Raw genomic sequence first — 15,337 nt, forward strand, 5'->3', positions numbered from 1 at the left:
TGTGTATGAAATGTGCTATAAATTAACTTGCCTTGCCTTAAGCATATAAACCGGTGAATAGAAATCAACACCTATCCTTGATCTTTCGGAAGCTCTTTTGATGTGGTGTTACATATGCAATTACTAAGCATTTTTCATTTGTCATTTATATGATGGCCCTCATCTTCTTAACTCAACTAACATCTTACTAGAGTAGACAAATTTATTTATTATAATAGTGACAGTATTCTGTTTCCCCTGCTGTATAAATGCACGTTTTAATACATGGATGAGTGCTATGGACAAAACACTGTAATTCTGGCTACCTTTCCAATGGTCATGACGTCATCCTTGCCGTGCCAGTCAGGCTCATATACTTCATGTAAGGACTCTGTCAGGTTCATAGAGGCCTGCTGCATCCCTGCAATTATAAGAGAAAGACAAAGCAGTTCAGTGTAGACTAGAGCAGGCACGTGTATGTACTAGCATATGTGTTTTTTTTGCAACGGTTTACCTTTAACAGCTGCTATGTAAGCCTTCATCTCCCTCTGTAGCCTAGAGCCCTCAAACTGTGGATCAAAACAAAACAGAGAAGTTTTACTGTTGGTTCAACACATTAGGTGACAAACCTGGATAACATTACATTGGCTTTAATATAGTGAGGGTTTAGTTCAGATGAGTCAATCAGTTTCTTAAGAAAAATAGCAGTGATTTTATTTTTTTGATAATTTTTTTTTATAAAAGCACACTGCTGTTCAAAGTTTTTTGAAGGTACTTTATTATGCTGTGCAAGGCTAGATATGTCAAGCTTCTGTCACTTCTATCTAGTATATTCTTCTGGGTTTACTGAAGCTCTTTCATCTTGTCTTTGTGTGATCATGCAGTGTCGAGTTCACCCTGGCTGTGAGCTCTTTTTCCACACTATAAAAAAAGGCTGTAAACTTTACCGTATTACTGGAAATTTTGGTTGCCAGTAATACTGTAAAATCTACAAGTGCGATGTAAATTAACAATTACAATTGTGCTGTAAAAATAAAAACAGCAATATTAAAACATATTGAAAATATTTCAAATATGTGTTGCCTATAATATAAGACATTTAGAATAAAATAAAATAGTGGATTATTTATTGTTGTTGATATTATTATTATATTCATTCATTCATTTTCTTATCGGCTTAGTCTCTTTATTAATCTGGGGTCGCCATAGCGGAATGAACCGCCAACTTATCCAGCATATGTTTTATGCAGCGGATGCCCTTCCAGCTGCAATCCATTTCTGGGAAACATCCATACACACTCATTTACAGTCATACACTATGGACAATTTAGCCAACCCAATTCACCTGTACCACATGTCTTTGGGGGAAACCGGAGCACGCGTAGGAAACCCACGCGAATGCAGGGGGAACCTGCAAACTCCGCACAGAAATGCCAACTGACCCAGCTCGAACCAGTGACTTTCTTGCTGTGAGGCAACAGCACTACCTACTGCACCACTGCGTCGCTATCATTATTATATAGCTAAAATATTATTAGAATGTTATAATGAGTTTATATATATATATATATATATATATATATATATATATATATATATATATATATATATATATATATATATATATATATATATATATATATATATATATATGCTGTTTTCTAAATTTAAAAAAAGTCAATAGATATTTTAATGAAACATGCCGGTATTTATTTCATAGCAAAACAGGTCACAACACCCATCTACAGAAACCACTTGCCACAGATTGTTTATCACAGCAGAAAACAGCAAACAAGAAAACTAGTTGGCTTAGCATTATAGTATAACATTACAGACCCCTGAGTTTTTTGCGATTGCTAAATACAACGCAAAATCAACAAAAAGTTCTTATTTTAAGAAAAATTCTTAAAAGTTAAGCGCAAAATAATTGCAAAAAATGTAAATAATCTCATAAAACATCCAATTCTAAAACATATAATCAAATTGAATTTATTTCAGTTTCCAATTAATTGCTTTACGTGATTTCTAGACGTTGCATACACAGCGCACGTGATGTATTTGAGTGTCTTTCGAAAAATGTCGTCTCACCTGCCCCCTCACAGTCCTAACATTACATGAACGTGGGGGGAAATTGTTTTGCAGCCTATGCAGTAAGCAGATGCGGATAAAGTGTCAAGTGTGAGGGAGTGTATATGTATATATACAATTAGGTCCATATACATTTGGACATTGACACAATTCTAACAGTTTTGGCTCTATACACCAACACAATTTATTTGAAGATGTGCTTTAACTGCAAACTGTCAGCTTTAATTTGAGGGTATTTACATCCAAAGCAGGTGAATGCTGTAGGAATTACAACAGTTTGCATATTTGCCTCCCACTTGTTAAGGGACCAAATGTAATTGGACAGAATGATAACCATTAATCAAACTTTCTCTTTTTAATATTAATTTTAATTTAATCGCTAAATTTTTGGCAATTTTTGGGAATTACCACCACACAATTTGTAATTTTTATCGCAAAAATTACAAAAAAATGTTTTGAAAAATAGGGTGTCTGACATTACACAGTATATTACTCTTACAATACGCACATGTGTCCACTTTCTTATGTCATGCATCATATGTGGTTTAAGTCAGTCACGCATAATGTGCATTCGGCAGCAACCAGAAATTAGGGATTGGAGTTTATAATTTAAAATGTGAAATGTTTTTGTTATAAAAACACATTGATTTGCTTTATAAGACACGTGTTATTTCTCTGGCAGCGTATTGGGTTAGTTTTACAATGGATTAATGTGCTTTTGGAAGCTTCCAAACAAAAGCCCCTCAACATCATTATACAGCATGGAAGTGTAAAAATACACTGACTGCATTGGTCTGATGGAAAAAAAGTCACATACACCAAGGATGACTTGAGTGTGTGTAAATTATGGGATAAGTTGCATTTTTGAATGAATTGTTTCTTTAACATAGCTCTTGAATTGAGACCTGAGCAGGACAGAAAACAAGCAGAAATTAAAACACCCCACAAATTGATGTCTTTGTATTTTTTAAAGTAAATGATTTTAAAATATTTTTGCAATAAAAGCAGCAAAAAAACTCTTCAAACTGCACACCCTATAATAATTCTAGCACCAAGCGGTGGAAAATAATTGCTGTCCATGGTGCTGAAATCACAGCGTCGCATTGAAAAATGCAGCCATTCATACAAAAGATGTGCTCACAATGAGCTCTTCAGTCAATGTAGCAGATGGAAGTCATTTCATTCTCCACACTCCACACAAGGCTTAGCAGTCCTGAAACAGCAATTGGCTGCAAGGAGACTTGAAATGAAAAGCCCAAATGGCAGCCTCTATCAGATTTGATAATCTTTCTCTATCTAATCCAGCTGAATATTGTACCTTTCGATGCAGAAATCTGAAATATGTTAGCATTATGCATAAAAGCAACATCTGCTGAGAGAGAAATGAAACACACAGGAAGCTTTAAATAAAGATTTTAGTGTCGTTTGTACTTAATAGCGCCACTAGCATGTCATTTTGAGTAGTATATTAAAGGTGAAAAATTATGAAAGTCTGTTTTTTTCTTTAAGTGCAACAATCGTGTCTTCTGTGGAAAAAAAGAAATCTCAGTAACTTGCATTGTGTTGGTAAACCCTTTTCTTCAATGGTCGTTCTGTTTTCAGGACTCTTGTAATATAGGAGGAAGATCTTATTAAATAATACTGCCCCTTTGTCTACATTTTTACAGGTTAACTGCTTAACATACAAGGGTCAGTTCAAAGCTATTCCTAAATGATTTGTCAACATCAACACTTCGTGCTTCATTCCCAGAACAAGTTTGTCACTTTTTTTTTTGTGCAAATTTCCATTCTGGATGTGATTGTTAACATGATATGAGCTTAACGTGGCAAAAGTCACCATTGTCAAGAGCTATATCATTAGATTTATCCCAAAAACACTCACCATCAGCTGATTAAGAAAATGCAGAGTGATTATACCTGACTTTTCACGTTTTTTGTGACAATAAGACAGTTGTACTATAAAGTTTATTTGCAAAGGCCACCACAGTGGAACAGCAGTAACAAAGAAAAACACAATGACATGAATGTATTCACTAATTCATTAAGAAATGTCCAGTGTATGTGAACACCAGTGCAAATGGTGCATATTATAAGTAGATATTCTTCCTTTCCATCATTGTCTAAACAATTTAATATGCTTTTGGTCATTTCTGACATTTTGTCTGTTTACAATGTTGCTGTTTCTGTTGCAATGGCATGTACAGGCCCCTCTTTTTTAAAAGCACTAGCTTTTACAGGTGCCAAAAAATTAAAATATTTTATTTATTTATTATTATTTTTTTTTTAGATGTTAGTATCATTATTGTTAGTTTTTAGGATATCTGTTAGCTAGTGTACTTCAAAACATGGTCAATTTGAGGATATAAACATGTTAAGCTTGTACTTTGTCACTTCCGCCAAAATGGTTTTACACACGTCAGTCACCTCATTCCAGTTTCTCATCAAATCTAGACCAATCAAATGCTCTCTTGTATCTGACATGCTCCGCCCCCTTAAGACGCTTTACATTTGCTTTTCATTTGATGCGCTTGATCTCAACCATTCTCTCTTTGGCAGTGCTGTGATAAAACAAAACGCTATTGGCTGTTTTTTAAAAAGGGGAGGGGCTACATTGTCCATCCCTCTCTTCATGTTTCGGTTAAGATTATGTCAAACATCAAATTAAAAAATGTGATGTTTTCAAATAACTTCACGGGACCTTTAAAGGCACATGTTTTGCTCAAATTGGGGCAGATTATTTATTTTAGGTAAATTTGTCAGGCTTAAATTTAACAGACACATTCTGGACACGCCAAAGATTTAATTTACATTTAATTTTGATTAAAGGAATAATATATTGTTGTTTAACATCACACAGACTGGAATGGGCTTTGCATTCAGCCATTATCTGACTGACAGCATTTCACACTCCCTTATGTTGTAAATTGATGTCTCTGGTATCTCAGTGTCTCTGCTTCAGCGAGTGTTTCATGAGCCAGATTGGCAGCATATGGTGTGTAGGTTCAGTTTTGGCTGTGACTGGTATCCTCCAGTTGTAGTGATCGACTCTGACTCAGCAAATTTAATATCGAAGCAATTCATTCTGCATGGCTCTATTTAAAGCACCCATCACTCTTTGACTATATGAAGTGCAGAGCAGAAAGTCATCAATGTAATGTGTGCATGAAGGGTTAAATGAGAGGAGAAGTTTGGAGGTGAGCGGAGGAGAGGAGAGTGTTTCTGGAAGCACAGGCACACTGGAGCATAAAGCACTCTAATCAGGATTAGTGAGGACAGGTGGAGAGGGTGGGATTAGACTGCTGCTTTTTCCTTTGCAAACACACACTTATGTCTGAACTACACACTTCTCACTCTATCTAGCCTCACAGACATTTAATTTCAACTCAAAATTTAATAGCATAGCTTATTAATCATTAAAATAATCATATTTCAGACTAAATTATTTTGGTGTTAAATACTGAGCTGGAGGAGAAATGGTGGTTTGCAGTAATTAGGGCAATATTATTTATACAGCTGTGTATATGAACTATGGTATATTTTCAATTATGGGGGTATAATTGTTATATCATTATTATAAATATTTTAATTGTTTTATATTGCTATTACACAATTATTCATTATTATAAATGCGGCTGGGCGATTTGGCCTAAAATCAAAATCTCGATTAATTGATCATTTTAACTCAATTATGATTCATGAATGATTATAAAATGTATTTATTTATATATATATATATATATATATATATATATATATATATATATATATATATATATATATATATATATATATATATATATATATATATATATATATTTTTTTTTTTTTTTTTTTTTTTTTTTAACAGAAAATTACTTGATTTTAAAATTATTTAAGGAAACACACTCTATCTACTATCTAGGATTATCAACATTAACAACTGAAATTAAAACCCACATTGCCTTAATCAATTTTTTTTTTTTAATTAAAAAAAGTGAAAATAAACAACTTGCCCTTTTGGAAACAAAGTTAATTATTTCTAAAATTTATCATATTAAAAACTATAAAATAAGCAGTATCTTTTATAAATAAAATAACTCTTGTATATTCTGTAAAGTGTATTTTTAAACAGTGCATTTCTTGAATCTGTTGTAAACAAATATTTTAATGTAAATAATAATTTTAGTGTATTGGAAAATATGCATCTCAAGGCATCTCTGGCGCAGCTTCCAATCATCGTCAGTGTAGTTCAAAGTAAGACTCAAGAATAGGTCCATCGTCCTACTTGACCAGAGATCAGATGTCGATGCAAAGTCGATTTCCATTTCGATTACTTTTCAATTAATCGCCCAGCCCTAATTATGAATACTGTGATTAATGCCCATTATTGTGTTTTGAGATATCATGCGACTCACAATTTTTTTATGTTTATGTTAACAAGTTTTTACATGTTATGTAAAAATGTTAACAGAGGTCTCAGTCTGACCAAATCAACTATCAAATTCTATCTATTTTCTATCTATTATCTATCTAATATTTTCAAATAAATGTTTTAAGATTTACATATCAAGCAGTTTTTGTAAGACTATACTAGTTAAATGGAATTTTAGTTACTTCAGTTTAATTTATTAACATTGGCTTACTATAGCCAAAATAAATTAACAATAATTATATTTATTCATTTTATTAGTATTTCAAGAGTTCACACTTAGCTGATGATTCATCAAAAGCTTGTTTGGCATGCTGTCCCGGGAGAGAGCCCCGAACTCAAGGGATCCTCAAGCCCGGGGCTTCCTCCCGTTTGCAGAGCGAGAGGGGAGCCTGAGCTCGGTGGATCTCAGAACTCCCTGTCTGCAGTAGCTAAGGGAACACGTGAGGAAAAAGGGGGGCTAGACAAATGCTTGATTGTTATACATGATGTATATATTTGGATGGTGGGAGGAAACCGGAGAACCCGGGGAAAACCCACGCGGACACGGGGAGAATATACGAACTCCTCACAGAAACACCTACCGGCCTGGCAGGACCAGGACTGGCAGTGTTCTTACTGTGGGGCTAACAGTGCTAACCACTGGGCCTCCGTGCGGCCCAATCTATAATGAAGGAGGAGAATGGGGAGGAAGGGGGGTTTCTTCCAAACGAAGATACAGTAGACTGAAGACTGTGGTTATTTATAGTAGCTTATGGCTCATATGATTGGATGACACTGATTAGCTTAATACGTGACCGGCTGTGATAAATCATAAGCACGTGATCCTCCCGAAATTAGTTTATGAATAAACCCCACTTATTAGGGATGCATGATATATCGGCGGCCATATCGTTATTGGCTGATAAATGCTATTTTTTTATGTTATCGTTATTGGTCCAATATCAAAATTAGGTTGATATCTTTAAGCCGATAGATTATGTCATTGTACAGAATTGCCTGCCTCTCGTTTTGTTATTTAATCTATTATTTTTATGCAACATTCATGTTGCATGTTAACTTGCTATGCAAAGAAAAGGAAATAATCTATTTTTGGCATGCTGATTTATTTGAAATTGTGAATATAGGTCTATATAATCACCTTGCAGTTTATTAATTATTGGTCTTTTTTGCTTCGAGTAGGCTATTCTAAGATTTGTTCAAACTTTTATGAAGTTTTAAAAATAAAACAGTAGTTCACTGTATAAAAATATAACATTTTGACATATTTATATTTAACATCTTATATTATGTTATCGCCCTCCAAATCTATAGAGTTATCGGTTATCGATATCAACCCAAAAATCCATATTGGTGAAACCCTAGTATTTATTATCCTATATGTATATGGCTGTAATGTATTTTTGAATGTACAGAGTATACATAAGATTTTTTTTCATTGCATTCACACATATATATATATTTAAAGAGAGAGAGAGAGAGAGAGAGAGAGAGAGAGAGAGAGAGAGAGAGAGAGAGAGAAGTTAAATAGCTTACGTTAAATATGTTAAATAGAGATATTGAATAGCTTAAGTGTACAGCATTTTTCAATAAAGAAAGACTCGGGAAAGATTTCTAAAGAAAGAGAGAATTATATTTGTGGCAGAGCCTTTGTAGTATTTTGCTATTGAAGTGTTCTAATGATGGCAATAATGAGAATCATTTAGACTGTAAAGACTTTTCAGACAAAAGAGAAAGTGTGGTTTATAGTCTTAATCCTATTAGCAACTCAAATAACCTAAAGACAGTGAATGAACATATTTCCACTAATATTGATCATCCTCATTTAAAAGTGATGTTTAACCACAGAATGAGAGAAAAGAATAGAGATTTTGACTGTGTAAGCATGAGGTGGATCTCTGCTGCTGCTGGTGGGAAAATCAATCCAGCACATCAACCAGCCAAAGAGCCAATAAACCAACCCGAAAACAGCATCGCCCAATAGATCAGACTCATCTTACCTCCTGTCTTTTGAAGTTCTGCACACATTGCTCAAACTGTTCATCTTTCGTCTCATCCGCCTTTCCCAACTTCTGCAGAACCTGAAAACAGAGTTGAAAAAACATTAGGTTTTACAAATTTAAAGTTTAGCAAATACATACATTTTCTGTGTTCTGTGAATGATAAATTATTTAAAATCTTGTCGCTAAATAAATCAATAAATTCAGAATTAGTCAATGAGCTTTAGAGGACAGCCACTGCTTCACCATGTTGCCAGATCCTGTTATTATAAGCATTGCATTATTTGACTTCTATTTAGCGATTCTGTATCCCATTAACAAAAAAATGCAAAGATTTCTCTCTTTTTTTGGTTACGTTTTTAGGGCTTGCTTTTTTCTTTATATATATATATATATATATATATATATATATATATATATATATATATATATGTGTGTGTGTGTGTGTGTGTGTGTGTGTGTGTGTGTGTGTGTGTTTGTAGCAATATCTGGAAACACTGCATTGCCGGCACTTAAATTGACATCTAGCCATCAAAAAATGAGCATGGGCATAGTTTATTGGCAAGAAGACCATATTCAGTAAATAAAAATGTAATGATCATCATTATATTATCTATATGATTTTGTAAAAGGCTGTCATAACACCAAAATAATAAACCTTGAACAGCAGATTTGTTAAACAACAGAATGAAGGATGAAGGTTATGCTGTAAAGGGACAGTTTGCCCAAAATAAAAATGTACTCATTATTTACTCATCCTCAAGTGGTTTTAAACCTTTATTACTTTTTTTTTCTGTTAAACACAAAAGAAGACGTTTTAAAGTAAGCTGAAAACCTGTCACCATTTACTTCTATAGTAGGAATAGCACAAACTATGGAAGTCAATGGTTACAGGTTTCCAGCTTCCTTCAAAACATCTTCTTTTGTGTTCAACAGAAGAAAGAATCTCATAATGTTGTGAAACGAGTCAAGAGTGAGTAAATGATGACAGGATTTTCATTTTTGAAGGTGAACTATCAACAAACTAAAGTCATGCTAAATATCATAAACATTCATACATACACCAATCCTTATTAATAAAAATGACTACAGCAAGCAAAGTATTAACTTACTGCTGTGTGAAACAAAATATTATTGCACAGTTCTTAACCCTTAGACCTCTCTAATTTTCAAGCCCTGTTTATGGACATGTTCACACATATTGCAACCTCATGAAGCACATTTGAATGCTTTTGTGTTGACTATACTCAGAGAAATGTAAAATGAATTTTGACGAATGCCTGTATGATATATGATGTTCGCACAGCAGCCCCATGAGGGAATCCTCTAACAGAGAGAGAGATCACCCTGTGGACAGTATCACAGACACACAAAGAATGAGCGGGGGAGGAAAAATGGCCATGAACTACACTAGTCTGTCAGGTCCCTTTGCCAAAAAGAGGACTTCTGTCACATGACTGCCTCATTGCCTACCCGTAGTGACTAACACATGAAAATGGCTGTCATCTGTTACTCAAACACTGCACTTGCTGAGAACAAGACAGGTGTCTGGAATTAAACAGTACATACTATTTTTATTGTATTTTTCTATTTATTGCAGAGTTTGAGTCAAAACAGAATGACCAATGTAATACAATGGCAACATACAGTTAATGGAGATAATGAGCAGGTTCTGTGTAAACACTACAATAGAAGGCTTTATAGTCCATTACAAAGGCAATAGGTGTTTGCTTTTGCAAACAAACAGCATTGTGGGTTTTCAAACTGTGCTGAATAAAAATGATCTAACAACAATTTTGCAAACAATTAAAAAAGAAAAATCAAGTAACACATTGTTCAAAATGTCAGAATTATAGATTATTTTAGATTATTACTGTAATGTTTTTTACAGGGTGTGTAGTTTAATAAACATTCATATATCATTTTATAGACCATCTTCTGTCTGTAAAAATAGAAGTAATTTCTGCACTAGCCTGTTGCTACTGATGGTGCTGGTGATTACAATGGTCTTTAATCTCGTTTTAAGCTTGAACAGCTAAATGAAGGCTGAAGTCTTTTTAACTGAATGTATTGTAAATATATTACAACATCGATGCTGTTAAACAGCCTTGTGAAATTGAAAATAGTCACATTAAGCTTTCACCGGAAGTTTATTGTTGGCTTAACTCTAGCTGTGCATAGAGCCCATTGCATGTTTTAGAAAATCTACTTCAAATGCAATAACAAACAGTTCTAAAGTTTTAGAAACACACACTATGAAAAAAACTATTATTTATACTAATTTTAGGAACTGTGAAATGTGAACTACTGTAAATATGCATAAACTTTGTTAGATCAACAATATTCCCCAAATGTATTTCAGATCAGGGTCTGAACAAGCAACATGGTTCAAATTGAAAAATACGGCACATTTACAAATGACAGGGTTATTATGCTTAGCTGTTTTCTTGTTTATTTGCTGTATGATTTTTTACAGAAATCAACTGATTAATATTAAAGGATTAATATTCACTCCAAAATGAAGATTAAGGGTTTTAAATCAAATAACAGACATTTCTATTCATTCATTAATTTACCTAAAACTCAGATACTTTAAAACATTCATAATTTTTTTCAGTTTTTTGGTAAAATCCATGTCTTCTGATAAGACATTTTTTTTAAGAGGGACAGTTTTAAATGGACCTTTTACTCACCTATAAACATTGATCTCACGCTGAGTACGTTTACATGGACACCAATAATCTGATTTTATTATGATTAAGACAATACTCTGATTAAGAGTTGACCATGTAAACAGCTATAATTTTTTAATTAATTTAATCCAACTAAGGTCAGAATTGAACTAAACAGGAATCAAATTAAGACATGTGGAGTATGCTGATTTTAGTCGCATTATTGAAGTGTAGTACAGACATGTAAACACCACAATCAAACTATTACCATCATGTAGGATTTTATTCGCATTTTGCGACAAGATACTCTGTACACACACTACTGTTTGGCACTATTCTCTGCACCTACCGAGTCAGTGAAAGACCACAGACATATGCATTGCGAAATGCAGAGTTTTTTTCCCCATTCGTAGTGCAGAATTCCATCTAAACAACACTCTTCCAGCAGTTCATACTCGCTTCCAATACCTTGTTTGTCATGGGGGCGTGCATGACATGTTCGTGAATGAAAGTGAAAGTGCCAAACTGCAGTTCAAGTCGACAAACTAAAAATGAAACACCCAAAATTACATGAAACTCCAGAAGAAACATGGATAGCATGCTGACGCAATGACGTTAATCGAATTAAGTGCTATGTAACATGTAAAACGGAATCATGAAAGGAACATTCAAAAAGCAACTCATGTAAACGCCTCAATCGTATTATTGTCTTATTTAAATTAAGGCAAATAATTTGATTACTGATGTCCATGCAAATGTAGTCACTATTAATGCTTGTGTAAAATACAACTTTTAGCATTAGGATACTATAAACATGTTTATATAAAATAGCATGTATGTATGAAACGCTTCTAAAACCTTAATAAAAACTTCAAGTGGTACATTTACATATTAGTTACAAATGTTAGATTAGTGTGTGTGTATACAGTCAAGCCTGAAATTATTCTTACCCCTACTATATGAATATTTTTGGGCTTGACTGTATATAAATATTTGTGCGTGCGTGCCTGCGTGTGTAGAATACAGACAACAGCTGTGAGATCTTACTTCCCACCACACGTAAAAGTGAGAGTACATGGCAAGGGTCTGGGTCAGTAAAACTCAGGCTCGGCCCCCTGGTATCATGAATAAGGTCATATACAAAAGCCTCACATTGCTCCTGGGTGGCAAGAACATGCCATCTGGATGTTTTTCTTTGTAACACACTCACACATGTTGGATAAGCCTTTGAAATGGATCAATATAAATCTCTGATATGCATTATGCATATAAATGACATTAGGAAATGATGCAACAAAGAGATACAGTATTTTAACATCCATGCAACACATGCAATGCTTCATAATCAGGCACAATATGTCATTTAGAAAATTATGTAACATTAATTAAAATATATACTTTGATATATATTTCAAATAATGCTACATAGTTCTCTTTATATCTAAATTAGACACAAAAACAAGATATTTTGTGCTTTTATTGCTGTTTTCAATAATTATGTCGTTAATTGAAATATACACTTCCATATATATTTTGATTAATTGCCTAAATATCTGTAGACACAAAAACAAGGTATTTTGTACTTTTATTACTGCTTTTTTTAATTATATATCATTAATTGAAATATACACTTGATATATTTCTTTTTTTATAATAATTTTTTTGGGTTTTTCCACCTTTAATTGAGATAGGACAGTGGAGATTTCAGACAGGAAAGTATTGGGAGCAGAGAGAAGGTAAGGGTTGGCAAAGGACCTTGAGCCGGGAGATCGAACTCGGGTCGCTGTGAGCACCATCGTGCTATATGTCAGCGCACTTAACCACTAGGCTATTGGCATCGACACACTTGATATATTTCGATTACTTCCCTATACAGTATATCTAAATTAGACAAAAGAAGGTATTTTGTACTTTTATTACTGTTTTTATTAAATACGTATCATTAATTGTAATATACACTTTGATATATATTTCGATTAATTCCCTATATATCTAAATGAGATACCAACAGAAGGTATTTTGTACTTTTATTAATGTTTTTAATTATTTTATATCATTAATTGAAATATACACTTTGTTATATATTTCGATTACTTCCCTATATATCTAAATAAGATACAAACAGAAGGTATTTTGCATGTTCTCCCCATGTATGCGTGGGTTTTCTCTGGGTGCTCCGGTTTCCCTCACAGTCCAAAAACTCGTGGTATAGATTAATTAGGTAAGCTAAATTGTCCATAGTGTGTGTGTGTGTGTGTGATTGAGTGTGTATGGATGTTTCCCAGTGATGGGTTGCAACTGGAAAGGAATCCGCTGCGTAAAATATATGCTGGATAAGTTGCCGGTTCATTCCGTTGTGGCGACCCCAGATTAATAAAAGGACTAAGTAGAAAAGAAAAAGAATGAATGAAGATGGTATTTTGTAGTTTTATTACTGTTTTGAATATTTATCATTAATTGAAATATACACTTCCATATATATTTCGATTAATTCCCTGCATATCTAAATGAGACACAAAAAGAAGGTATTTTGTAGTTTTATTACTGTTTTTAATAATTATGGATCACAAATTGAATTATATACTTCAATATATTTGGTATAATTCCCTATATATCTAAATTAGATGCAAAAACAAGGTATTTTGCACTTTTTATTACTGTTTTTAATAATTATATATCAGTAATTGAAATATACACTTCGTTATATATTTATACTTTCCTATATATCTAAATAAGACACAAAAAAGGTATTTTGTGCTTTTATTACATTTGTTTTATTTATTAAAATATATATATCAAAGTGTAGAGGACAAAAATCCATCTGCGTTCACCTGCATGTTCCTGTTCAATAGAAATTTCACATCTATTGACATTTTCTTTTGTCATTTTTTTTAAAGGTCTATCCTTTAAATCTAGAGTCAGAAAATCAACACTGAACTGTCTAGAAGGCAAACAGCACTAATCTAAGACACAATGCCCAGTCTGGAAACACTATACAACAGCAGCAGCCAGCCTATGAAATATTAACACAACTTAGGCCTTAAAAACAGACACTCCACCCTGCCTCAGCCACACAGCGCAGTGAAGTCCTCTATACTTTATGTGGACAAATGATCCTTCGAAAAGTGTTTGATAACATTTACAATAAAAAGATCTCATAGGTTTGTTAAATCAAATTCGAAAAGCAAATGTGTTTATTGCAAATGGAACGGAGCCGTTATAGTTGAATTACATATGATTTCCCAAGATGTAGAAGCTAATATTGATCCTGTGATACACAAGAGCGAAAGACAAATAAATTTGCATGCATTTCTGTCTCAATGCAACTGAATAAATGCATTAAACAGTCACAACACTGCTGCAGTTCACAAGAGTTCACCGTAGTCACGATGCTGCAGTCTTGCTGTGACGGGTAAGCAACAGGATTATGAGTGATCTCAGATGATTGTGAGGTATTTTGTCCCCACCAGGACATAGATTAAAGGATCTCTTACACCCCTTATCATGTTATCTGCCCTGGTCTGGATCTTCTGTTCCAGAGGCATTAAATTGTATACCTGCTCCTTAAATGTGCTGGTCTTAACCCTCGTAGGGGAGTCACGTTACACTGATAGACATCCTGAGCAGTCAGACTCAAATTCTGTCATCGGTGCTGATAATCATTATGTCGACTACAGACCAAAGCTCAGATTTTAATCATCGCAATTTAGAGTGAAGCATCAGGTAAAAAGTGTGGGGGAAAATGTTTCATGATTGATTGCTTTTTAAACATCATAAGGCAATCAAACATTGAAGTCATTATTAACTGTCATAAGGGTCTAATTATGACAATGTTTCATTTGCCTGATGTCTTTGTAGTGCTTTATGTTTGGATGTCTAAATCATCTTGGCATGAACTGTATGAAGAAAATCAACAGGATTCTTCAGAAATAAATAAACCACTTTTTTGATGATAACCAGTAATAATTATACTATTGATGTTGGAAATAATGTCAACTTCTTGTAGTTGACTTGTTCCCTGTTTCAGAATTCATTGGTAAGTTAACAGCAAATGTTTATTTTTAGGGTGAACTATCCCTTTAATAGGTAAAACGATATACAACCCTAACCTGATAGGCCTGCATCAAGCTGGTTATTTAAACCATGCACCATTAACAGTGTTGGCAAAGCCAACTTGACTATTTCAAATC

The 15,337-nt window shown here is 33.6% G+C and overlaps 1 protein-coding gene across 3 annotated transcripts in view; it reads right to left on the minus strand.

Annotated features, from left to right (window-relative positions):
• The window catches only part of amph (amphiphysin), a 43,914-nt gene that overhangs the window by 26,265 nt on the left and 2,312 nt on the right, over positions 1–15,337 (minus strand). For all 3 annotated transcript variants that reach the window (XM_056477333.1, XM_056477326.1, XM_056477318.1), the window contains exons 2-4: positions 8,476–8,556; positions 494–548; positions 306–400 (exon numbers count right to left, since the gene is read on the minus strand). In XM_056477333.1, coding sequence (XP_056333308.1) covers positions 306–400; positions 494–548; positions 8,476–8,556 — 231 coding nt within the window. The remainder of the gene's footprint in view (positions 1–305; positions 401–493; positions 549–8,475; positions 8,557–15,337) is intronic.

Source organism: Danio aesculapii, chromosome 2 (genome assembly GCF_903798145.1).
Source record: "Danio aesculapii chromosome 2, fDanAes4.1, whole genome shotgun sequence".
Taxonomy (NCBI): domain Eukaryota; kingdom Metazoa; phylum Chordata; class Actinopteri; order Cypriniformes; family Danionidae; genus Danio; species Danio aesculapii.